This window comes from Xiphophorus couchianus, chromosome 12 (assembly GCF_001444195.1).
Source record: "Xiphophorus couchianus chromosome 12, X_couchianus-1.0, whole genome shotgun sequence".
In the NCBI taxonomy this organism is placed as follows: domain Eukaryota; kingdom Metazoa; phylum Chordata; class Actinopteri; order Cyprinodontiformes; family Poeciliidae; genus Xiphophorus; species Xiphophorus couchianus.
The window spans coordinates 16,986,733-17,012,722 of NC_040239.1; the positions used below are offsets into that span (position 1 = coordinate 16,986,733).

Consider the following 25,990-nt stretch of genomic DNA (forward strand, 5'->3'; position numbering starts at 1 on the left):
TTACTGACAAAGGACAAATAAAATAATGCTAATAAAAAAAATGCAAAAACTTGTAGTCTCATCAATGGTCTGCCTGCTAACTCCCTACTGTGGCATAATTGTGTTGTTTTTCTCCATTAGCGTTGGCTGATTTTTTCACCTGCAGCCAAGATTTCAATAGTTTTATAAAGCTGGAGGAGGAAAATGTTTGAAATGATGGTTGAGGAGACATCACCCTCTTTTATTGCATCAAAGGTCAATTGGTGAAGTACTTACTGCACCGCTTCTGCTACAGATACTTTTGATATATATACAGCTCTGGAAAAAATTAAGAGACCACTCATTGAAAACCTCCTGGTTATTCCTCCAAATATTGATTTGTGAACTCTTCCTGAGTTAAAACATTAGTATTGTTGTTTCTAAATGATTATGAACTGGTTTTCTTTGCATTATTTGAGGTCTGAACGCACTGCATCTTTTTTTGTTATTTTAACCATTTCTCATTTTCTGCAATAAATACAAAACTTTTGCTTTCACAGACATGTTGTCAGTAGTTCACAGAATACAAGAACGATGTTCATTTAACTCAAACATATACCTACAAAAAGAAAAATCAGAGAACTGATCATTTTATGTGGTCTCTTCATTTCTTCCAGAGCTGTATATCCCCATTAGAAAGTTTTTTTATTTTTTTGTAAAGGAAATAATGCATTATCAGCTTATTTTGCTGTTGCATAGCATCATCCTCCATAGATAGCAGTACCTTTCTGTTTTAAAGAGGTTTGCCCCAAAAGTGTGTTTTAAATCATTTTAAAACACACTTTCGATTTATTCATGTTAAATTCCTTCAAGATCTTTGAGATTTTGAGGGCTCTAAAATAAATTTACCTTTTAATTTGGGAAATAAAATGATTAATTCAAGTAATGCTCCTCTGGGTTTCTCTCTTGCTCTACATATCCACTATATTTTTAATGACTTACAGTCTATGCATGGTTTCATTTCTGTCATTTACTGAACTGAGCTCAGTTTCACTTTCCTAACTAAGGAGAGATGTGAATTATTTACACCAGTAATTAACCTGCAGGGGGCCCTGATGGATTCATGAGTGGCACAGTTGTTGGGTATCACTTGCACATTTTCTCCATCTGTTCACGCTCATGAAGCCATCTGTTGTGTTTTCAGAGCATCACGTCACAGCTCTTTACCTGCAGCAGACATAACAGTCACTTACACACATTTCCCGAAAACCAAACTCTTCTTGGAGGATTCGGATGCTGCACATATTCTACATATAGATCTTTTTAGGACATGTCTGATACATCTAGATCTCTGGGGCCTTAATTTATTTGTTTCAACATCATATTTATAGCTAAACATATCCTTTGCAAACAGAATCCATTCTGAAACAAAGACATGAATGTTTGTGACTGTATAATATGAAGTATGTTTTCTTTTTCATGAATAGTAACTAAATACTTAAATAAAACTGGATGATCAGAATGGTTACAGTATAAGATGGGAGCAACATTTCTACATGTTTTACGGCTGCTGGATTTTGGAAAGAACAAAATAATTGAAGTGTGCAAATTAATGTGTGACGAAGCTTTCTGATGGATATTAGAAACTCAACACCACTTCTAGCTAACATGGAAAGAAGATATTTGGGAAATCCTTTCATTTTTATTTTTGTATAGATTAAATGCTTCACAATTTTGAACTTTCCATTAGTTGCATTTGCTAAAGTAAAGTGAACATCTTTAGCTTATTTGTGCACCATTTATGCTTTGCATATCAGATACTGATGTGAATTTTCTCATTTATAGCACCCTCCAGCATGTTTGATAGCATCCAAGGTAAAGATGTGGAAAAAGCCGTAAAATAAATTAATATTTTAATGCAGTTGTACGTTTTCAAACTAAAATATTTGCTCAAGTTCTTCATAAATGAGTTTTAAGATGACCAATTCTTTGTTGTCGTTCTTCAAGCGTTACGCTTGGAGAACGACAAGTTCAACTTAATTAATGTTCAACTTAATTAAAGACAAACCTGTGTCCTTGTCCAGCCTTGTTTACTTAACTCCATCTTTTAACCATTTTATTATTGCCCAGTGAAGAAAAAGCTTATTTTCTTGACAAGATGCGATCCTGAAGTGAACAGACAATCAGTCATAGAAAGTGAAGTTTTTGACACTTCAGACAGAATGAGGGTTGTCTTTGTGTGCTGATGCTGCAGGTCACTGAAGTCCTTGAGGTCTGGACAGTCAGAGTAACAATAAACCAAGAGGGGGGGAACGTTTGCAGTGCCACTGAGGTTTCAGGTGACAAAAACTGTGCAGGTTAGTCCCAGGGCGGACAGAAAGCCTTGAGGCTGCGGCGCGTCCTCTCCAGTGTTCTGGAAAACTCTGTGACCTTGTGAAGTGTTGCGTTACCCCTCCGAATTGTAGCCTTCGCAGCCCGTCCCAGAACAGAGACTCCTTTGAGGGAGGATTTTCAAAGTCAACAAAAAAAGAGGGAAAAGAACAAGAGACAAAATCTGAACAGAAATATGAAAAGAAAACAACCATCCATAAGAGCTTGTATTTTAGTTACTTAATGAGCTTTCTTAGCCACTCAGATTCTTAACCTGATGCCTTCATTTCCAATCTACCTGATTTATGTTTTTAACAATTTTTTTTTCTCAAAGTCCTCAGATTTCACCTTAGTAAAAATGCTGCACAAGATTCTGTTTGTTGTTTCTTACAGCTTCACCTGTTTTACCAAAGGATGGAGCATTACTCTGAACGTCTAACAGGGAAATGTTTATAATGTTAATTGCATGCTATTCGCACATGCTTTTTAATTATTTTCTTCATGCTACTGGGTGTAAATGAAAAATAAGAAAACATTTCCTGGTAACTACAAGGTAGCAATATTTATTCATTTATTTATTTATAGCTGTGGTATAATAAATTATTTTTTTATGAATAATCATGCATCGTGTTCCCATGCACAGCATGTTTCTGTATGCGAACTAAGAATTTCAACTGTTTTCTAAATACTTTGATGCCCTTTAATGAGAGACACATGCTTTACTGCACAATTAGAAAATACTCTTTCACTTACTAACTTTTTGATGGATTCAAAACCTTTATCAAACAACCTGTTGCACATTCTTCTTTTTTACGTGTTATAGAATAATAATATTTTTTAAATTAAAGTAAAGCTACTGAATTTTAATGTTTGTTTTGCTTTTTTTCAAAACTCTCATCTTATGTCTCTCTATTCTTGTTTCTCCAGGTGTGTATGTGCATCTTTACTGCAGACTGTGAGTCATACCCTCTTCTGTCTGAAGCGTCTTGGTAAATAACCGGCCTCACAAAGCCGAGGATTTCGGCTCAGCTGGTAAATAAAGCCCTCTTCCCTCCACGCAGCGTGGGAGAAAGTGCTGCTGCAGTGCTGGTGTGGCATCTCAGTGAAGCTGATAGCTGGAGTGAAAGCAGCGTTGAGAGATCATTTTTCAGTGCGAGCCACTCACCTTTCATTGCCATGGCCCTGTAAGCCGGCTGTGAGGGCCGGGTTGCTGGTGGGAACGGACTTGGACTCTCACTTGGAAGCATTCTGCAGAGAGGCGCGGTGCACCCATGCAGAGCATCTCCCTCATGAGGCTGGAGGCTCATACATGAGCGAGGAGTCATGTGATTGCTTGGATGACCTTCCTATGAGATTAAGACACTTTGACAGACTTTTTTCCCCCCCTTAATGCCCAGTGGGTCTGTACGGTGGGAGTGGAGTGAGAGCTGGTATTGATTCCTCTGCTTTATGAGTTTTCTTCACTGTGAGAGTGTATCTGAGAGGCAGAGGGAGCCAGCATGGCCAAGCCTCTCCTGAGGATACAGCGATACTTCTGCAGAAAACCTGTCCGCTTCTTCTCCCTCATCCTGCTTTACCTGACTGCAGGGAGCCTTGTCTTCCTGCACTCCGGCTTCGTCGGGGACAGCGGTCCCAGCACCCGAGGGGGCCGCGACTCTGTCGTGGCTTCAGAGGCGGGCGGCCGGGCTTCGTCATCAGACACTCGGGGGCTTGGCATCATGAGCAGGGTGTTCAAGGAGACACGCAGATCCGGTCGAAGGTTTGGACCTCGTTGGATGAGGAAGAGCGGACAGGGGGGCTACAAAACGGCGGGAAGAGGGGGAGACTACACCAGTAGCTGGAATCGAGCTCTTAAAGGACGCAATGCCAAAGACGTAGAAGATGGAAGAGGTGAGGAAAAAAACCTGCCTGTTGCAATGTCTCATTACTGTTTCATTTATATAATACCAGGGTAGAATGAATTCCCTCATAGGGAGAGTACACCGTTTAAAACAGGTGCAAAAACATCTGCAGTGTTCCAAAGTTAGACGTTAGTGTGCAAGGAAAACAAGAACAATACCCAATGGGAGAGTTATAAGGATGCAGAGCAAAACCTATTCATAATAATAGGTGAATTGGCAAACGCACATGCAGATAGTGTCCCACTTCATCCTATTGCAAAACTGATGCTCAAAAATCTTTGCAGCTTGGAATTGAAGGCCGTATTTGGTCTGCTGAAAGACCTCTGAAGAGTGAGTTGAGATAACAGTTAAGTCCTCTGTCTTATTTCTTTTTTTCCTGTGTAAATCCTGCAAGGATCCCAGTTTCTGTCCTTAGCAGTAGCTTTGCTTTGGCACATGTTCAGCCAAACAAGACTACGACAGCATTTGAATTGGGACATATACGCAAGAACTGCAATTTGATCTGGGATTATTGCAGGCTGATATGCAGCCTGTTTACATGTAAACCCCTGGTTCACATGGGATGTAATGTGTGACAACAGAGGTTTCTGCTTTGAGGACAAGTTGCCCCTTCAGATCTGACACCTTTAAGCTTGTATGGCAAAATGTTCGAAGTAATAGCTCTTCAGATGGTATCCTCAGTTTTGTCTTCTTAGCATTCTTACCCAAAAACAACAAGGCTAGGGCTCACATTGACAACAGTTGTGCACTAAGTCCAGTTTAGATTTTTGAAGTTTATGCTGTTTTTATTCCTTCTCTAAATAATTTGAAAAGTATATACTTTATTACTACTTATATTTCAAATGAACTATATGAATAATTATTGTTTGGCTGCTGCAGTTCCCAGACATTTCTATAATTTAAAGTCATTTTAATAAGATATCAGAGAATCTGCCAGAGTTCTGTGGCTGTGCAAAGCAGTGGTTAATGCCTTGCTGCCCCTCCGTTGCTGCTGCACACTGCCAGTCAGGTGGCTGAAGGAAGGTTATGATATGTTACCCTTGCTTAAAAGGAAGACAAGTTAAGCAGCTTTACAAATATTTAAAATCCAATAACTAAATAACCAGCAAGCATTAAGTTGTTACACTCTAAATATTATGACAGAAAAACTTTGACATTTTTACGTAACATTTTGATACTGTAAGAATTTCATCCATGTCTAATTGGAGAATTGTGAATAAATGATTAAAATCTCCACAAATAATAAAAAATTCTTCAGCAACACAGGTCATGCCAAATTCATTACCAGTAAATGTTGAGAGTGTGCAGGAAGGGAAAATTTAGATTTAATAAAAAGCTAATTTTCATCATTTAATGATTTGAAATTGCTTTAGTTTAAAGGGCTCCTTATCATGAATCAAACCAAAATTTCAATCATTTTAGAAAGAAAAGAAATAGTTTTAAGATGGATTCTTAAATGAAGGACACAGGCTGCCTTGAAATAAATTTTGGACTTAATAAAGTGGGGACGTTTTTATTCTCTCAGTAAAAACTAAAAAAGAAATGATTAACCATGTGGTTTATTTACAACTGGACTGACTGATGACTTCTCTGATATTTGGCATTTATTTGAGCACAACATCAAGTATTACTGCAGTAGATAAAGTAGAAGTAATACATATATTTGATCTATTAATGCATCTCTAAATTTCTAACAGAGATAAAAAGCTATGCACCTCTCAGTGATTGCATTCAGAGTGTCAACAAATGATCAGCTATCACTCCTATTAAATTCAATCTATAAACAAACCAACCAAGCTACATGCTCTTGTGTATATGCAATGATGCATAGCTGGAATAATCTTGTAATTCTTCCATTTTCTGTAAGATTCAGAAATTCTACTCTGTCAAAGAACCTGCAGCCATTTAAAGAAAATTATTTATTAACCAGCGTGAAACTTTTTGAAAGTTATTTGTTCCATTACATCCAGCAGAAAACTTACACAGCCTTTCAGAAAAAAAAACAAATATCATAGTCTACCACCTGCCTAAGCTGAAGGGTAGCTGAGCAAAACACAGACATTGCTCTGGTCAGCAACACTCTGCAGCTCATTCTGGAGAATCCCAAAGGGATCACAGGCCAGAAGAAATATGTAATCCCTCCAAAACATTTTGGGTCTGCCTGAGGGGAAAAACACTCAGGAAAAAACACCCAGAATGCACCCTGATTACCCGAACTGCCTCAAATGACTTTGATGCAAAAGACAGCATCTCTACTGTTAGCTGCCTAAACTTGTTGTCTTGTCTCTTGAGTTGTGTTTTTTAGTGAAGAAAGGCATTTGACTTGTATCTTTTTGTCATGATTGATATTTCTTGACTGTAGGTGAGGCTAATAACTTATCCTTATAACATTGTATTTTTGCTCTTGTTCTAAAAAGAAAAAAAACTTGAAGTAGTTAAAATCATGAAACAAAACATGGTTTCTGAGCGAACTCTGATGGATTCAGAAAAAGAAAATTAAAAAATGGCCTAGTCAAAGCCCAGACTTACATCTAAGTCTAATCATGACTTAGGTCAAAATTCATTCACATAAATACAAATCCTGGGATACAACGAGCTTATCATTTGGTAGATAGCTTTTTGCCCCTTAATAAATAAAACTGTGACTTGAAAAACAAATTTCGTATTTACTTAGGTCTTCTTCGTCTGACGTTGAAATAAGTTTAATTGCCTCAAACAATATAACGAAAACAAAGCAAAAACAGAAGAAGTCTCTTCGGAAGACGACCTTCTCGCAGCACTGGAAGTGTCTTTCTTCTGCGCTAGCGTTGAAGAGAGAACCTGCGAGTCAGGCTGCCAATTTTGAACTCCTGGGAAAGCCTCAAACATCTGGCAGTGTGAGGGAGGTCAAGCCAGAAAAGAAAGCAAATACTTTATTCATCTAGAAACCCTCTGAGTCACAGTAACCTGCCCTGCTGTGTCACACAGAGTAGAATATCAAAGAAGAATATTTTTTTAACTGCAACAGATCCGAGCGATATCTCTCCCAGCTCAAGGACGAGAAAACCAACATGTTTATGGTGTATACTGAAGCTTAGGGTTATCTGATGAAATGAAACCCTCAGTCTCGCTCGCCCCTCCCTCACTTCCTTGTTTCTCTAAAGCTAACCGTTTTGTACAGCAGCTGAATGTGATGATAGAGTAATTAATAGCTTCAAAGCGTTTGTTGTCCCTCTTGCATCCAGCAGCTCTCATCACACTTTGCAGCCTGAAAACACTCATACGATACACCAGAAGTTATGTTCCTCTCTTTACTCCAAAACCCTGTCCTTCTCTCAGGGTGTGAGCTACAGATTTTAGGAAATAATGTGATTCACGATGCAGGCTTCAGCAGATTTTTGTGCTGTGTGCTGCAAAAGAGCAGAATGCTGCATGTGTCCCATGTGAAGTTATAGGCGAATCGATATGCTTAAAACACAAACATGACTCAGCAGGGTGAAATCAGGTGCGTCTGAAGTATCATCCCTTTGTGCTCATGTTGTTCGGAGTCCAAATATGCAAAGCATTTAATCAGCACTTCGTCACAGATTATTTTTCAGCTTAACAATAGTAGCGTAGGAGGATTACAGCCTGCAGCAGCTCACCACAGGCTGCTTAAATGCCATAACAATTAAACTAATGCAGGGCTTTTCCCTCATTTGGACATTATCAGGCTCAGAGAGGTACGGCACAGATGGTCACTGCTTCCTTTGCTTTCCTCTGCTGACCGGATAAATTGAAGAAGATTGTTTTTATTAAAGGCAAGAAGCTGCGTAAGGGTCAGCGTTTCACTCTGCAGAGGTTCGCTGGAGCCCAGCCCCCATTCACACATCTGAGGAATGCAGCCAGATGACTGCCGCTGCAGCTACAGGCCACTAGAAGGAGATGTGTGTCATAAATAAATGAAGTGACTGCCCCAGTTTGTGTGTCTTTATACTGTGAAACCTTGGAAAGAAAACACACTGTTGGTTTGATATTTCTTACTTTTGATGCTTTTGTAAAACATTTTCATGTCCTTTTCCCTCATCTAAAGTACATCTGTTCAAGAATGATGTATGAATGCTAAATCTGTCGTTTTCTTACTGCCATTTATATTTGATTCTTTTCCAGCAAGGTACATTGGCTGCTACGTTGATGACACTCAGAAAAGAGCCCTGAGGGGAGTGTCTTTTTTCGACTACAAAAAAATGACTGTATTTCGTTGCCAGGACAACTGTGCTGAAAGGTATGACTCAGGCAAACAACACAACTGTCATCTTTTACTGGTTTTTATCTTTTTCTAATGCAGAAATTACAACAAGATAAGAGATATTAAGTAGAGTACTTTATTAATTATACTGCATCAGAGGTGGTAAAATAACAAAAGGCCTAATGCTGAGTTAATGTCACTATTGACAGTGACATTAGTGAATGAAGAGCTGACATTATAGATCTAAAAAGTCTTGATAGTGCAATCCTAATATATATTGAAGACATTAAATGCATTTTTTTCCATCTAAAGTTTCAGTGTGATTAAAATCCCACATCAAAAAAAAAATTACAAATAAAGCAACCTTTAAAAAAGTTACTGAAATTATCTTAAATGGCCCATAAACCTTAAATTGAGACTGTTTTGCCGGATGGTTTTCTATTAAACATCCCACAGAAAATTTCCCACCGAAGTCCTTTGAAAATCAAACAAATGCATGAATATTAAGTTAGAATATCATGAAAAAGTTAATTCAATTCCAAAAGTGCAGCTAAAGAATGAGATAGATTCAGATTTGCAGTAAATGTTCAGCTAAACTAAATTGTAGGGTTTTATAGCTGCAAGCATTTAAAGAGTTGAAATATAAAAGTGTTTAATATATGTACAAAAAATGTAAGTTTTACCTTTTGAATTAGAATTACCTAAACGAATTGACTAACTGATGTGTTAACTTAAGATGCAAACTCATTAGCAGGAATAACATAGCTACTTTTATAATAATAGAGAAATGTACTTTCATTTCTTTAAACTAATTTAATAATCAGCAGCATGCACTTTGATGCTGTTTTATGTATTGATTAAACACACTTGATGAATAAATGAGGATAATCTTGTAATTCCTTAATTTCCGGTTTCTGACGATTTTTTGTCTTTTAATTTCTGAGACCTCAAACAAAACCAAAAAGTCTGTATCGGCCAGGAAAGCCCGATCTGTCCAGTTCTCAAAGATTTCTCTTCTTCTTTTGTTTTAGAAAAAATATGTGCTTTCTTTTCAATCTCACCACTCATTTCTTTCCGTCTCTGCTACCACACCATCTTCCTCTCACCTCTTTTTTCTCCTCCCCTGTGGAATACCGGGGACGGCTCTATCAAATGCATTAAATTACACCCATCAATGACTCGCAGAGCTGAGAGCAGGAGCGAAGAAAGATGCTTGTTTTCGGCTCCCCTCTCTCTCAGTTTGTGTCTCTTGCCGCCTGTCTGTCTCCCAGGGCAGCAGGTTAATAAAAACAGACAAACAAATGAGGTGCGGCACATAGCAGCACACAGAGGTTTGAGTATGACTGACAGCTCTGGGGATTCATCCTGTGTCTGAGCTATGTTAAACGTCTAATTGCATCTGAGAGGTCTTTTGGGAGTCAAATCCTTCATAAAGGAAGGAGACAGGTGACCTTGTGTGATTCAGTTTCTGTGTAAGCCACACACCTATAATTGGCTTTGTCCTAGAGGCCTGCAGAGGATGTAGCACAGCTTATTTTTCGTCACCAGAAGGAGATCTCTTACTATAATGTAGTTCCATTTTTTGCCTCAGCATCCCCGGTGCACCATGTGTTTGTTTTTATCGATTACAGCTCACTCTGTGGTTCAGAGGGATAAAATATATCAGCCCAGGAAGGATTAAGAAACATGATGAAGGCTCAGAGCAAACACTTGAACCTCTATGTTTTCCTTCCTTCCAGAGGGTACATGTATGCAGGTCTGGAGTTTGGAGCCGAGTGCTTCTGCGGGCACAAGATCCAAGCGCCCAATGCTTCAGAGAGCGAATGCAACATGGAGTGTAAAGGAGAGAGGAACAACATGTGTGGAGGAGCCAACAGACTGTCCATCTATAGGCTGGAGCTGAGCCAGGAGTCGGCGCGCCGCTGTGAGTCTCTGCCTCACACAGGAAAGCCAAGTGATGGCCTGTGTTGTAGGTCATGATAGTTATTTTCCTTTTTGATATCTAAAATTGCCTCTCACCCAGTGACAGCTGGAGATAGGCTCCAGCCGCCGTGGCCCTGCCAGGATATGTGGGTATAGATGGATGCTTGAAATTGACATAAAAATTGTGAGGGTTAACAAAAATGTGCCACAACAAAATAAACACAAAGCAGCAGAGGATGCAGTCAAAAGCCGAAAAAATAAAATAAAATAGAGATCATAAATTTAGCAATGGCAAAATCTCTAACTTCAATTTGAGTTCATGACGTGAGGGCAGGTCTTTGTCTCCTGTGTAGGATTTTCTTTTGTTGTCAAGACCAATACCAAAGTTGCAACATTGTTTTCTTAACTCAACTTCATGTGAGACACTACTCTGCATTTATGTGTAACCCATAAAGTTTTTACTTTAAATAATTCAACTCTGCCAGCTGTGTGCTGGGGATAAGAAAAATAAGAAGATACATAAAATAAGAAGATAAATTTTTCAGAGCCAATGTACAGATGTATTCATGGCTGTGCAGCACAAATAAAATAAAAATATGGAGTGAGTTAAGTCCTCCACCTGCCGTCTTTCCTCACTGTGGATACAGTTCATGCTGAGTCAAAAAGAGTTTTCTGGTTTTCTGGTTTGTCTCTTTACTTTTGCCAGAGAGATTTTTTACATTCTGTTATAGGTTTGCTTTTTGATGATGAACACAATGATCTGCCGCAGGGAGATTTCCTTTGAAGGGGCAGTATTATGTAAAATTTTCTTCTTTGAGCTAACATCAAAAACATATCTAGAGGGTTGCTTTGATGTTTTTCATGCTTGTTTGAGAAATCATTTAATCTTCCACGGCAGCCGTTCAGAGTGCAGAAAACGAGTGGTGTGACCAAGCGCTGCCTTTCCGATGAAGCTCCTCCCCGGATCTGCAGCCTCCAGGCCAAGCTTCCCCCTCACAGAGCAGCCATCCGCCCAGGGACTCCTGGTGCTCACTGGGGCTGAGAAAGATGATTTGGAGAGAACATTTAGTTTAGTATGATTGTTGGACGTTACCAGACTTTTTGTGTTAGCAGAGGGCACATCGTAAGTGAAAACTGCTGTAAAGAAAAGCATTTTCTTACTTGATAAGCTTTATTCTCATGCACAACACCTGCAGTTGCTTTCATGGTTTGGCTGGAAACTCTCTGCTTCAGGTTTCCATTAGTTATGACATAAACTATATTGTCTAGGCATCGATCAGCGCTGTTGTTTCTTCCCCTAAATCAAAGATTGTAGTTCTTTTATAATCCTGGGGCAAAAAGAGTTTCCAACGGTGAGAGGTTTTTTTTGTCACTAAGGAGAAATTTATTCTCTCCACATGTTTACTTGTGTGGGTTTGATTTGTGTAATAAAGGTGCAGAGATTATATCTTTTATCACTGTCACAAATAAGGAGAACCACTTCCTTTCAACACATTTAAGCTAAGATTATGTTGGTTTTTTTTGTCAAGATCTAATTTTCTGTGATTACAACAGAAAATTTCCAGGTGATGCAACTAGAGACCCTATATCATCGTTATCAACATATGTGATTAAATTACTGTTTTGGTATTGATAGCTCAAATGTCTGTTCATGTTTCTTCTTTTAAGTTCTGGTTTTTAGGTTTCCTGGGCTTAAAATATTGTGTTGCTTTTTTTCTGCTTTTTTGGAAATGCATAAACAAACCTGAATTATCTGTCATAGACGGAGAAGATGCCATACAGATACATATGGCTTCCACATCTACTTTGGAGGTGGAAATCTTTGTTTTATTTTTGGATTATTGCCACAGTTGGGAGCTGGCCGCTGTTGTTTCCCTCTTTCCCGGGAGAACTGCTCTAGCTATGAAGCCGGCCGTGCTCTGCATGTTAAACACTTGCTGCTTGCCGCTGGAACGCTGCAATGTAGCAGGAAAATTACTGACTGTTTGGAGAGAAAGATGCTTTACCTTAACCTGCTGTCAAAGTTTAAATTAGGTCATAAAACGTAATTTGAATCAAGCCGCCTAAAACTTGAATTTGTTTAATTCTTAATTGGTTAAGATTTTTTCTTTGAAGTCTAAAAATGTCCGCAGCCTCAAGCTGAGGTTAACGTTGCACATCCTCTTTTCTCTTTCCTTTTCCTTTTCATTGTCTTGCAAATAACCATATGGTTTCACATTTATCAAACCTAACAGTTTATCCTAAATCTAACACATCTCTTGTTGTTGTCCTCTCCTTGATTATTTTCATTTCTGCTTTTCAACCCCTGTGCTTGCCTTCCACCAAAGTGCTGTGCAAGCTTTTCATGATCGTGTTTTCACCTCTCGCCCGCATCTGCATCATGTGAGGCTTGTTCCAGGCATAAATGAGGAAACAAAATAAATGTCCTCTAGTGGCTATTTGGGTTTCTAGCCACATGCAAGCTATGGCCTTCATATTTTTCGAACATTTTCAGCATGCATTGTTTATATGTAAACAATGATTTGGAGATGAAATTAAACGCAACAATTAAAAAGAGCAAATAAAATTTGTTTTAGATAAAGAAAAGTTGAAAAGAGTTTATCAGACATAGTGATGTGATAGTATTTGCTTCTCTTGCTTTAACAGCAAACATAATCAGAACTGTAATCACAACTATGACAAAAAGAATGACTAATCATTTAAAAAGAACATTTTAGTTAAAAAGATGAAACTTTCATCTTGAACTCAGCTTTTCATTACAAAAATTACAGAAAAAAAATCCTGGAATTATTTCAAGCTTCAACTCTTTAGTGGCACACCGTCGTCTTACTCAAAGAGCAAAACATGATCTCAAAAGGATGTAAAAGACTCTTCACTGTTTTGATGATACACGGTGCATCCATCAGCTCCGAGAGAGGGTCTGCAGTTAAAGGTCATCATCACACAGCAGGTTGTACGCACTGTTGGTGTTTTTGTCTACTGCCTGGTCAGGGCCTCAGTGGATTGGCGGAGAGTCCCAGTGGGATCTCATCATCAAGGGTCAATGGCTGGGAGCGATTTTAGGGAGGCTGTGCTCAGTAACCAGAAAACTGGACTCGCCACTGTGTATTTTGTCCTGTGGTAGTGAGTAACACCCTGGTTTGTTTTTGTCTCTTTTAGATGGCAGTGCCATTTTCAAGGGTTGTTTTCACCGGCCAGACAATGTCACAGCAGCTCTTCCCTTCAGCGCTGTCATCCAAAACATGTCTGTGGACAAGTGTGTGGACATGTGCACAGAGAGGGTGAGTGGGCGCCGCTTATGTGTGTGTGCTTGTGCGCGTTGTGGGCCTGTCCTCACTTTCATAATGCTGTTTGTTTTACCTCAGGAGAAATCGCTGGCAGCTCTGGCTGGAGAGCAATGTTACTGCGGCTTCCCGACTCCTCTCTTCTCCCTTCATGAGCTGGAGGACGAGGACATGTGTCTCTACCGGTGCCCTGGAGAGGAGTTTGAGAGCTGTGGAAATGACAAGTTCTTTGTGGTGTACCAGACACAGGTTCAAGGTAGAGTTTGGTGTCTCTTGACTGCAGTCACTAGCAGTTTGTAGTGCAAAGATAAGAACAGAGGACTGACAGGGAAGAAGAGGTGTTCACCACATCCTGTGCGGACTTTCAACTTTTGGTATTTTTGTCGAGCAGTTTCACTGCTTTTAACACATGAGGTTAAAATAACACAGTGCATGCAGCTTTATACAATATCTTATTTGAATTGAGTATAACATTTTCTGATGTAGATTATAATTCAAGTTTCAAAAATATTTTCATATGGTACATTTTATCATGCTACAAGGAAATTTAGACATAGTTTTCCATTTCTTTTTGCAAATAAGTGTGTCATGCATTTGTATTCAATGCCTGCAGAATCTCACAGTGCACTGGTAGCTATCATCTGACAATAGAGTACAGCACAACAACAAACGTACCAAGACGTGACCTCTACTTATATATAAAAAAAGCTGAGCAAAGAGATTTTTAATTACAGCAACATAGTGATTCTAGTGGAGCTGCAGAAACTTGTGGCTCATGTGAGTAAAAGAAATTGCCTTTCTGGAAGACAGGCGAGAAGAGAGTTGTTTATAAAAGAAGGCTACAGGAAGTCCCATGTAGGGGTCACAGCAAGCATGTGGAAGAAAGTGTTTGATCAAAAGAGACCAAAAATAAAGATGCACAATACTCTGTGGTGGAAAACTACCTCTGCACGTATTTATAAATACTTTCATAAATACTCCTTCCCCCACTGGTAGCAGCGTCATGCTGTGGGTGTGCTTTGCCTGTGAAGGCATAGAGAAACCAGTCAGTGTTGACATGATTGTAGCTGATATTAAAAACTGCATAGTGTAATCTTTGAAAAACCTGTTAGAGGCAGCAAAAGACTTGAGACTGAAGTGGAGGTTTTCCTTCCTTTAAGACAACAGTCTTAAACATAAAGCCAGAGCTGCAATTAGACGGTTTAGATCAACCATGTGTGTATTCAAGGTTCAAACTTAAATCCAATGAAGAATCTGTAGCAAGACTATAACAAAAGCTTTTTTAAATGTAAAATGGTCACCATTTTTGTCTTTAGATGTGCAAACCTTGTAGACACACCTGAAAGATATGGAGCTGTAATTCGGCAAAATGTCGAAAGTACTGATTCTTCTTTTATTTTTAAACATTTTGAAAACTACATATTATTTTTCTTCCACTTTGCAATAAGTTTCTGTTTGTCCATTGCAAAACAAATCACACTTATTACTTTTTTAAAAAACCACACATATTTGTGTAAAATAAAGTCATTTTTCTAACTCAGTTCAGTGTTATTTCTGCTCAGGGTTAAATAAGAGGCCTCCCTTGAGCTGGCTTTCTGGAATCTTTTCTTTTCTATCTGCCTGTTGTCACGTGTATTAACATCCACACACACACACACACACACCCACACACACACACAGCCCCACACACACACACCCCGACACTGATAAATGGCACTACGTGGCAAAAATTGTGTTCTCAGATGGCTTTGTCTTCTGAAACATTCAATTTTGACTTTAATCATACTTCACGAAGAGACAAAAGAAAATATGACGATGAAAATAGCAATGTTTTGTAATTGCTAGAAAACAAAAGTTAACTGGCAGACAATATATGTCTTATAATCCAGTTTAGTTTGGTAAGTCAATTTTTATCAAGGCCTTTGCAGCAAAGACCTCAAAACTGATCAGTTTTAAATACTAATGCAGGAACAGACAGAAAAAAATACAAATGATCATTTATGAAATCCAGTGTTGCAGAATTTTCCCTGCTTACGGCATCAGATTTCTGACCTCTGACTTTGTGCTGTGCTGGAGGGTGAATATTCTCTGACTCATTGCTTTGTTATTGTTTGTTGGTATGTTACCAAGTTTACATTTTATTCCTCAATGCTTCTATCTGTAAATCCACTTATTTAAAAAATATTTTAGTGGCAAGCAAGATCAAGAATCACATAAAACAAAAGAAACATTAAAATGCAGAATAAAAACAAATAAACTGGCAAGAAAGAAAACAAAGGAAAGTAAGATATGACCCTTAGGCGAAAGCTGCATCAAACTTGTCTTCAATCCTAATTTAAAGGCGGCAAAAGCTTCTCTACTTTTCTTCTAGAGCTGAAATGCAATGAGTTTATTTAATCTCTGACCTTACATTTTGGGACCAAAACAAAAAAACTTCCATATATTTTTTATTAAGATGGAAGAAATCTGTGTGAGACATGTACTCACTGACACTGCGGCCTATGAGTGCCACAGAAAAATAAAGTTGAATTTATGTTTGTATAGCATAATAATCTGTTAAAACTCTGTAATCCCTAATCTGTAACCGTTGATTAAAGGGTGCCCAAGAATTCAACCCTGAAGAACCTCACACAATCTTTATTTGATCAGATTAAGAAATCCCAAATGACACAAAATTAACCAGCTTACCAGATTATGCCACCAGTTTCTGTATCAGCCAGTATTTTGAGGGTGAACTGTATCAAACGCAGCCATGAAACTTAATGAAACAAATAAAGGGAAATGAATGAAAAGTGTTGTTCAAACAACTGTCATTTAAAACTTTTATTAATGCAGACTCAATGCAATGGCCTGACTAACAACCTGACCAGAATGGATTTGTTGATAACCTGCCTTTACAAAGGTCTTTGCTAAAAATGTTAGTTTGTGTTAGGGCTTGTAATTATTTAATACTGAGGCAGCAGATTAGGATTCCTTAACCCTTCTGCGGTCTTAAGAGACAGGGTCATTTAGATTGTGCAAGTTTTTTACTCTGCGTGTGGTCCGGCACTGACCCCGTGAGCACTTTACAAGTTTTTTTTTGGTTCCGGGAATTGACAGTCTGACAGGACAACTTGATTAAACCAAGGGAGGGTTAAAAGACAAATTATCAAATTAAAAGAGAAGAATTTCAGTCCATTCACCATTCAGGAAGAAATGAATTCTTAATATGAACTCTGATTTAAGACAATCAGAACATCAGAAATAAAACCCAATATTTATATTATTAAAATGAATTATGAAGTAATTAAATAATCTGTGTCCTGCTTAATTGTTCCGATTTTACTGAGTGGACCAGATTTGTGTGCTTCTGTAAAATATAACTCTTCCTGTTTTTTATAAAAAGCGATAGAAGGATACAGAAGCATTTTGTAAACAAGTTCCTTATATTTCCTTGCCCAGCAGTGTTTGTCTGTGGGTTGTCTGTGTTGTGGAGGCAGTGTTTTCTTAGGACAGCAGACAGCTGTGGCTTAGGTAAGCAGAAATGTTGTTCAGTAAGCAAAGCAGAATATTAAATGTGAAGACGAAAGGAAAAAAAAGTTGAAGTCAGGCATGAAGTCTTAAGAAGTGGAACGCCCTGCTTCATGCCCTGCTTCAAATCCAACATTTATCGTAACTCAAGTGTGATCACACAGAAACATCACTTACCACTATTAGGGAGAATAACACCCACACACAAATGAAAAATATCACCACTTTGACCTTTTCTAACCATGAGTGGTTGTGGTTTTATTGTGTTAATGAGCAATAATTGACGGTTAGAAACTATTTTAGCTCGCATCGCTTAATCAATCTAGATAATGCATCAGTTTTTATACAACAAATGATTAAGTTGTCTTGTTTACTCTGCTCTCAGATAATCGCTGCATGGACCGACACTTCCTTTCTGCTCGCACTAAGCAGCTGGTGGCGCTCGCCAGTTTCCCAGGAGCCGGCAACACCTGGGCTCGCCACCTCATAGAGCTCGCCACCGGCTTGTACACGGGCAGCTATTACTTTGATGGTTCCCTTTATAACAAAGGTTACAACTCAGCATGTGATAATATAAGTTAAAGCTCTACTTTTGGGTGTTTCATACATTTTGTTGTTGGATTTCATTGTTTCATAGGCTTTAAAGGGGAGCGCGACCACTGGCGGAGTGGGAGGACGATCTGCATTAAGACGCATGAGAGCGGCAAGAAGGAGATTGAAGCCTTTGATTCGAGCATCCTCATGATCCGAAACCCCTACAAAGCCTTGATGGCAGAATTTAACCGCAAATATGGTGGGCATGTTGGGTTTGCCTCGCAGGCCCACTGGAGGGGTAAAGGTAAGATACCGAAAACTGAGGTTAATATTAATAATTTACAGAGTCTATGAATAGATACAAGATAAACTGTGTGAGCTTTGTTTTTTATTTTTTCACCAAGATGGTAGAATAGCATGAGGTTAAATTATGACTTATGGTGACGCAGGATGGTGAAGAAATTAGGGAAATGTGGGTCAAACCCAAGCCAAAGGGGTTTTTTTTATCTAAGATTGTTGCTAAAACATGCACATGATTTAGACCTTTTAGAGAAATGAAACAATCAACCAGCAAGCCACAGCTTTTGTCACTGTTTTGTCATCAATTCACCACCATTCATGTTTTGTAGACTCTTAAATGTGGCACATGTGGCAGTAACATTTACTGAGCTCTTGCTGTATCAGCTCATCCGTGTTCCCATTATGCCAATAACATAACTGGAACTGAAGATAACTCAAGTTTCTTAGTCTGATCAAATATCAATTTACGGGAAACTCCTAACTAGTGACCCTGAGAAAATGTTTCCATGTAAACTTGTTTGACCTATTTGAACTGGTCAAATTTGTAGCTCAATGTTCACTGAAACATTTCTGGGGAATCCGATTTGAAGAAAAATCAGATTTTGCTGAGTTTTGTCAGCAAAATCCTGATGCCCAGTCACCAAAAATACTCATCCCCAAAAAACGTGCTGATTTTTGACTAAGTAGACATGTAATTCTGTAACTTTCCACAACTTATCTGCTCAATGCAATTAAAAAAATCTTCTGCTATTTGAATCTCTTGTGTTGAAGCAAGACACATTGAATTCATGCAGTTTGTCACCCTTGGTTTAGCTTATTCTGCAAGATAGCACTAAAGGCTACCTCTGCTCAATGAAATACAATAGCTGTCACTTTCAGTGTCCACATAAATGAAAAAATCCCCACTATACTGAACTCATCACTTTATTTTTTGGTCCACACCACATCCAATTGAAAATCTGTGACCATTTTTTGGGGGTGGGGTGAGAAAGGAAAAAAAGGCAATAAATAAAAAATAAACAAAACGAAATAATGTATCGTTGGGCTTCTGCTTCTTATTGAGCACTGCTTTGTGTTGGTTTGTCACATCCAGTCACATTTAAAACGTTGAAGCTATAACTTTACAAATGGAGTTTGAATATTTTTGGAAGACTCTGGAAAGTTGTATTTATACATCACAAGCAAAAGGAACCCCACTGAAAACCCTCTCTGCCTGATACGTGAACACTTTGTCTTATTCTATGAGTCTCTGTGCATTTTGCAATAGCATAATAACGCATCTGTACAGTCAAGTCAAGTCGACGCTCTGAGCCCCCTTCTCATTTATCATGCCATAATTTTACAAATTAAATTCATCCCGATTTGCTTTGATATCTCTCATATTTCCTATATTGTGGGTGATGATTTTCTCTCCAGATCCACCCTCCCTACTGCGTCTCAGTAACCATGACAGCTGGTTTTGTCTCACTTATGTGCCGTCTCTTCAGCTTTTTGTGAGGTTCAATTGATTTTCCAGAGGCTGGAGATTGCCTACCCAGCAGTTGTCTCTCTTTGTCAGAGCATCAGCACATTTGGCCTGCCATTCCCAATGAGTCCTTCCTCCTTTTGTTGTTGGCCAAATCATGCAGTGACATCAGTACACAGAAAGTTTGTTTTTTTTGACAGCTGCCAGTTCAAATAGAGAGAATGACTCCAGTCAGAGTGTCAGCATGAGACTGTGTACAGAGCCGTGTATTATTTGATACACTTGTCTGAGGCCCGCAGTGAGGCGGGTTCACATGAAGTTACTGACATTGATTCACTTCATCTTGGCTTCATAAAGTCAACTTATGAGCATGAAGCAGTTTAATTCAAAAGCCATGTCTTACAAATCACACTGACTTATTTTCCTTGTTTGGTGTTTAATTCTCTTGTGTAAGTAGTTTAATTTCGACAACCTTCTACTTACACCAACATACAACGTCCTGCGAAGGCAGTGGTATCCTTTCACCTTTTTTCACCGTTGTTCACTGAAAACATACATTGTTTACAAGGCTTTATACTTTTTGAATGTCAAATAGAAGCCTGAAGGTATCATGCATGTCCGTTCCCTCTACCCTGCTGCCCCCAAATAAAGCAGAATGGAATATTTGCTCTATATTTCAAACACTGTGAAGTGGAAAGTCCGGAGGCAGCATCATGTTTCGATTCCGCTGGTAAAGTCCTACAGCTACTATCGCAGGCAGCGTTGGTTCCACAAATATTGATCCAGGAGCGCTGGCGCAATTTCTACAAATAATTTTCCTTCCACTTGACAACTCTGTGTACTTTGTGGTGGTCCGTCATATAAAATCTCAATAAAACACGTTGATGTTTTTAGAGGTAATGTGACAAACTGTAAAGGTTTTCAAAGGGTTGGATGTTTTGCAAGGCAGTGTAAACATGATATTCACAGGAAAAGTTAAATTTATTTTGGTCCTCTTGTATTTTCAGCTCTGGTTTCTCTTGAAAAAGGAAATCAGAACCAGAATGGTCCTGTGGTTCCTAAGTTCCTCATATTCACACTTTAAATGGCTTTACTGAATACAGTAAGTTGTCAGACATATACAATGCTCAGATGGAGGCTCAGAGTTTGTCCAGTTTCTGTTTTTTTGACCAAACTTTCTCATTGCAATCAGATGGAATAAGAGTATTTTGTCTTGTTATTCCAGGAAAACCTCTTCTGATGTTTCATGTTGTGGTGGTTCAGGAGTTGTTTAACACAGGAATTGCACTCATTTCTTTTCAACATTATATTTAAAGAAATATAGGAAGGCCGTGGTTTGAGGATGCTGAAGAATTGCTTCTTTGAGACAGACATTAGGGAGAGGAGACGTTCAGCTCACAAAGAAAAGAAAACAATGACCTCATAAATGATCTTGATGTGTCAGGATGCAGTAGCTCTCTGCAGTTTCTCTTTTCTTAGTGTTTTCATCCTTTTATATTACAAGTAGACACAACTTAAAGGATTCATCTCTCCATTAAAGAAAGGTTTAAGAAAGCATGCGAGGTGTAGCTCAACATAATCCAGAAACAATTTGGAGAAAAAAGTAGAAAAAGAGTGCTTGTTATTTCTGAATAGAAATTCTGTTCAATATTCAGACTCCATACTCGAACCAGAACAACTCCATCTCACCCTCTTGTCTTCTTCATGTTTAAGCATTTTTATTTCTTCAGTAATTGTTCCCCTTTTTGCTGCACAGTGGTGCAATTGGTAGCACTGCTGCCTTGCAGCAAGAAGGTCCTGGGTTCGATTCCCGGCCCGGAGTCTTTCTGCATGGAGTTTGCATGTTCTCCCTGTGCATGTGTGGGTTCTCTCCGGGTGCTCCGGCTTCCTCCCACAGTCCAAAAACATGACTGTTGGGTAAATTGGTCTTTCTAAATTCCCCGTAGGTGTGAGTGTGTGTGTGTGCATGGTTGTGTGTCCTGTCTGTCTCTGTGTTGCGCTGCGACAGACTGGCGACCTGTCCAAGGTGACCCTGCCTCTCGCCTTGAACGTTAGCTGGAGATAGGCACCAGCACCTAAGCACCCTTGTCTCCTCTAAGGGACAAGGGTGTACAGAAAATAGCTGGATGTTCCCCTTTTTGGAGCTGAGCTTCCTCTTCAACCATCTGACCGGAAATTCATGACTCTCAAAGAGCTCAAGGATGTCATCAAGGACTGGAAATGAGGACATATAATTTAAAATAGAAATCTAATTTTGTTTATTAATGAAAATCTAACAGAGTAGAGAAAGACAAACAAAAATCTACTAAAAAAACTGAAAAACATTGCTGATTACCCCAACGTTTGCCTGGGGCTCATTTTATTTCCTAGTTCATCTCAAATTTTTTTTTTTTTTTTTTTAGTTTTAAATTGCAGTCATTTTCTAGGTCTTAAATTATTGCTTGGTCATCCTTTATACACTTTGACAAAAATGTTAACCCTCCTACTGAAATATTAAAGTTGCCCCAGTCATTGGTTTTTGGGACATCTCTGCAAACTCAGCAGGCTTTAAACTTTAATGTCAGCCTCTCAGCAGCGGTTCACTCTGATGCGGCACACAGCTCCTGCCAGCTTCTGCTTTATGGGCCGCTGTAATACTGTTGAGTAAAAGTTGCAGACGGGGATTCTCAGTAAAGTTCAGCTGGAGTTTGATTGGTAACTAAAACGTCTACTTGACACTTCAGGAATTACTTATCACACCCTGCCCAAAAATTGCAAAAGACCTGAGAGTTTAAACCACAACATTATCTTGTTCTAATCTCCTCATTTCCCTTTTTACTCTCACACTCTTCCGCTCATCCAGGTTAAGTAAAGGCTACAATCTGATAAAGCAACTGTGGGAAAACAAAAACTGTGAAATAATGCAAGGGGAAGAATATTTTTAAATGATCACTGCCCGGCTATACTTACAGCCTCAATAAATCATAACATGACTAAAGAATTTATTTATTTTAGTAATTTAATTAAAAATTTAAAAACTCTATTAGACACATCAATTATTAGCTTTTTTCTTTTTGATAAACATTTTATTCATAGTTAATGAAAATCCAGGATTATTTTACAAAGCTAAAACCTCACATCAGACTAATAATTAAAAGATTTTAAATACAAAAAGTGGGGTTATTGAAAAGGTAATCCATGTATTCTACAGTATAACCATTTAAGTTGTGGCTACTTGTAGTAAGAAGCACTTTTTGCATGAATTACTACATTCATATAGTGTGATGTAAAGCCACTCCTGTTAAAAAAAAACCCAGATTGCTGCACATCTCATTTCATCTGTATAGTTTGCTCTGCAGTTTCTCATCTTCTGCTCGACAATCGTTAAATATTCGATGTAGGGTTTAGGTCAGACTAGCTTGGTGGCCATTCAAGCACAGTGACACGCTGCTCACATGGTAATCAGCTTTTGGTATGCTTGGCAGTGTGAGAAAGTGCCAAGAGCTCCTTGAAAATGAAATCAGCATCTCAACAAAACCCTGGTGAATGGTTGAGTAAACCATGGACTTCAGAAAACAGCAACACCAGAAGATGACATGGATCCCCAAATCACGAGTGACTCTGGAAACTTTACTTTTTACCATGAAGTAAATTGGATTTTTTTACTCTCAACTCTTCCTTTACACTCTGGGATCCTGATCTCCAAATGAAACGTGAAATTTACTTTCATCTAAAAAGAGAACTTTGAATCATTGAGCAACAATCCAGACCGTCCACCTGTTTTTTCTTCCCGTAAACTAAGCATATTTTGTGGGTCACGTCTCTATTATCATTCATAATACTTCTACAAAGACGTAATTATTGGAGTAATTAGATATAAATTTTTTCTGAGAAACTGAAGTTTGGGTTTCAGCTTTAAGCTACAGTCATCAAATCATAAATCATATTTATACTACACTGAATGGTTTGTCACAACAATGTTTCAGTTTAATGTTCTATTACTTTACATTTCATGGACGTTCACCGCCTGTTTATTCACTTTGTCTTGCAGAGTGGCCTGAGTTTGTGAAGAACTACGCCCCTTGGTGGGCTTCTCACACCTTGGACTGGCTGACGTACGGGAAGAACGTCCATGTGGTTCACTTTGAGGAGCTGAAGAGGGACCTTTTCTCCCACCTCAAGGCGATGGTCCAGTTTCTGGGCTTGAAAGTCTCAGAGGACCGGCTGCTCTGCGTCGAGGGCCAGAAGGACGGGAACTTCAAGCGATCGGGACTGCGGAAGCTCGAGTACGACCCGTATACTCCGGATATGCGAGTGAACATTGACGAGCTGATCAGGACCATAGACGCTGCTCTGAAGAAAAGAAACATGTCCGGAGTTCCTGCAGAATATATGCCAAGATGATAAATGTGAATCGTTTTTAGTTTCTTTTCCCTCCTATTGAGTGGACGCCTCTATTAACAGACTCTGAAGAGACTTTTTGTTTTGTTTTTCTTGGATCGCAAGGCTTAAATAGATTTTTTTCAAGACGTTTTGTGGATTAGGTGGAGATGACACATCTGCTTCTATATTTATTGTTTCTGATCCCCTGTTTTTGATTTCCAGTTGAATTTTTTGCAAGAGTTATTAATTCAGACCTACTTCTTTTTTTCTGGGGAATATTTGTGTTTTCCTGTATGAAAACCACTTTAATCCCTGCTCTATGCACATGTGCTCTGTAGGCATGTGCATATGCCTTAAGGTACAAAAGCTGTGACCACAGTGCAGCTTCTCTTCCCGGCTGTTTCCCGATGCCGATGTGTTTCCAGCAGCATTTAGCACAAGTTATAAAAAACAGTATTGCAAGGTGTATTAAAAAGCCTTATTTGTACAAATCGAGTGTTAAAGGAAAATCAATATTTTTGGTCGCTCTTACACTAAAAACTCAGATAAATATTGTTTAGAGAATGATGACAATATTTCATCTCTTTTTCATCTTGAACTATTCAAGAACATTTTATTTGCTTTTAAAGTAGATCTGGGGTTTCTTTTCATTGATTAAATGTCCTCTATCTTTATTTATTTCTGGTGTACGCTGCATAAGCTGAAAACATTGATTTTTGTTTTGGTTTTTTTTCTGAACACTGGATGCAAAAAAGGAAATCCAAATAGCACTACACTGTGCAACACCTGCCCCAAAGATCACCTAAGTTATTACAGTCACCCTGTAGGTTGGAGATCATCTTTACATGTAAATGTAGGGGTTTTGTTTTGTTTTTTAAGGAAAGCTCTTAAAGCTGATTTCCATTTTATTACATTTTTTTAAAAGTTCTAGAAAATTAGTTCTCAGCTAGACATCAATAAATTATTTGCCATATGTATACAAATAAATATTAACAAAAATCAAATGAACACTGGCTACTGAGTAATAGTCAAAAGAATTTACCTGACTTCCATTTTCAGTATATGACTATATTTTTATAGTACAGGATGATGACACTTCAGAAATATTTGTATTACTATGAACAAATGAAGAAATGGGAGAAGCTGTTTCTCTTTTCATGCTTTAAATTGTTTTTGGGTTTGACGTTCATTGACAAGCTGGCACTTTCAGAGCAGGTGTCATGTCTGAATGTATTTTCTATGAACTGAATGTAAGGTAAGAACACAGACTAAAGGAGTAAATTTAATAAACAGTGAAGATGTGCTGGAGGTTTTTTTTTCTCAGAGAGTTTCTAAAGAAAGTATTTTTCTAAGTGGCATTTACACTTATCGGCAAAATATGAAGGGCGGTTTGTTACATCTTAGTGCTTCAGATGGTCAGCACCCAAATCACCTAAAAGAAGAAAAAATAAATCCTATATTTGACTACATTTATTCAGCAAGGAAAACCTCACAATTATAAACACAAAATTAACAAAATCACTTCAAGGTTTTTTGTAGGATTTTAGTACATGAAGCTGTTTATGTAGATGCACATGTCAAACTTTCTGCAATAAAATACAGAGAAATTAATTCACCTAAAAAATGACAACTAGATGTTCAGATTATTGTAGAAAGATGCTCAGAGTAATAAATTATCTCAAAAACCACTACTCTTTCTTCTCAATTACTATGAAAAGCTGCCTCTTGGCTAGTTTTCCTTTTTTTTTAAATTGTCTCCTAACCTTTCTAATCATAAGATGAAAAAAAGTTGCTAGGCCTTGTCACTTTGTCATATTCTAACAAAGTGCAACTTCACGCCTGCATGAAGTTGCAGGCGTGAAGTCTGCGGCCGCAGATAAAATGAAATCTTAGTTCACAAACTGAGCATGAACTGAGGCAAATTAGCAGCTAAAATTCTCATGTTAATTAAACTAATAACAGTAAAATGCATTTTTATGTTAATATAAAGGCCCTGAAGCCTTTTGTTGTTAACTTTCATGCTTACAGTCGCTTCATTTTAATCACAGAGAAACAAGGACTGGGTTGTCTGAAGAGTGGATTCATCATAATTTTAGATTAATTTTGGATAAGCATGATCCTGAATAAAAAAGTGTCACTAAATACTCTGCTGTATTTATCAGACTGATTTGACTCA

The 25,990-nt window shown here is 38.3% G+C and overlaps 1 protein-coding gene across 1 annotated transcript in view; it reads left to right on the forward strand.

Annotated features, from left to right (window-relative positions):
• Window positions 1–25,117, forward strand: part of wscd2 (WSC domain containing 2) — a 49,206-nt gene extending 24,089 nt beyond the window's left edge. The window contains exons 2-9 of the mRNA XM_028033905.1: window positions 3,256–4,218; window positions 8,358–8,472; window positions 10,176–10,360; window positions 13,519–13,640; window positions 13,725–13,899; window positions 17,539–17,703; window positions 17,791–17,991; window positions 23,483–25,117. Of these exons, the coding sequence (XP_027889706.1) occupies window positions 3,828–4,218; window positions 8,358–8,472; window positions 10,176–10,360; window positions 13,519–13,640; window positions 13,725–13,899; window positions 17,539–17,703; window positions 17,791–17,991; window positions 23,483–23,835 (1,707 nt within the window). The 5' untranslated portion in view covers window positions 3,256–3,827 and the 3' untranslated portion in view covers window positions 23,836–25,117. The remainder of the gene's footprint in view (window positions 1–3,255; window positions 4,219–8,357; window positions 8,473–10,175; window positions 10,361–13,518; window positions 13,641–13,724; window positions 13,900–17,538; window positions 17,704–17,790; window positions 17,992–23,482) is intronic.
• The last annotated feature ends 873 nt before the right edge of the window (window positions 25,118–25,990 follow it).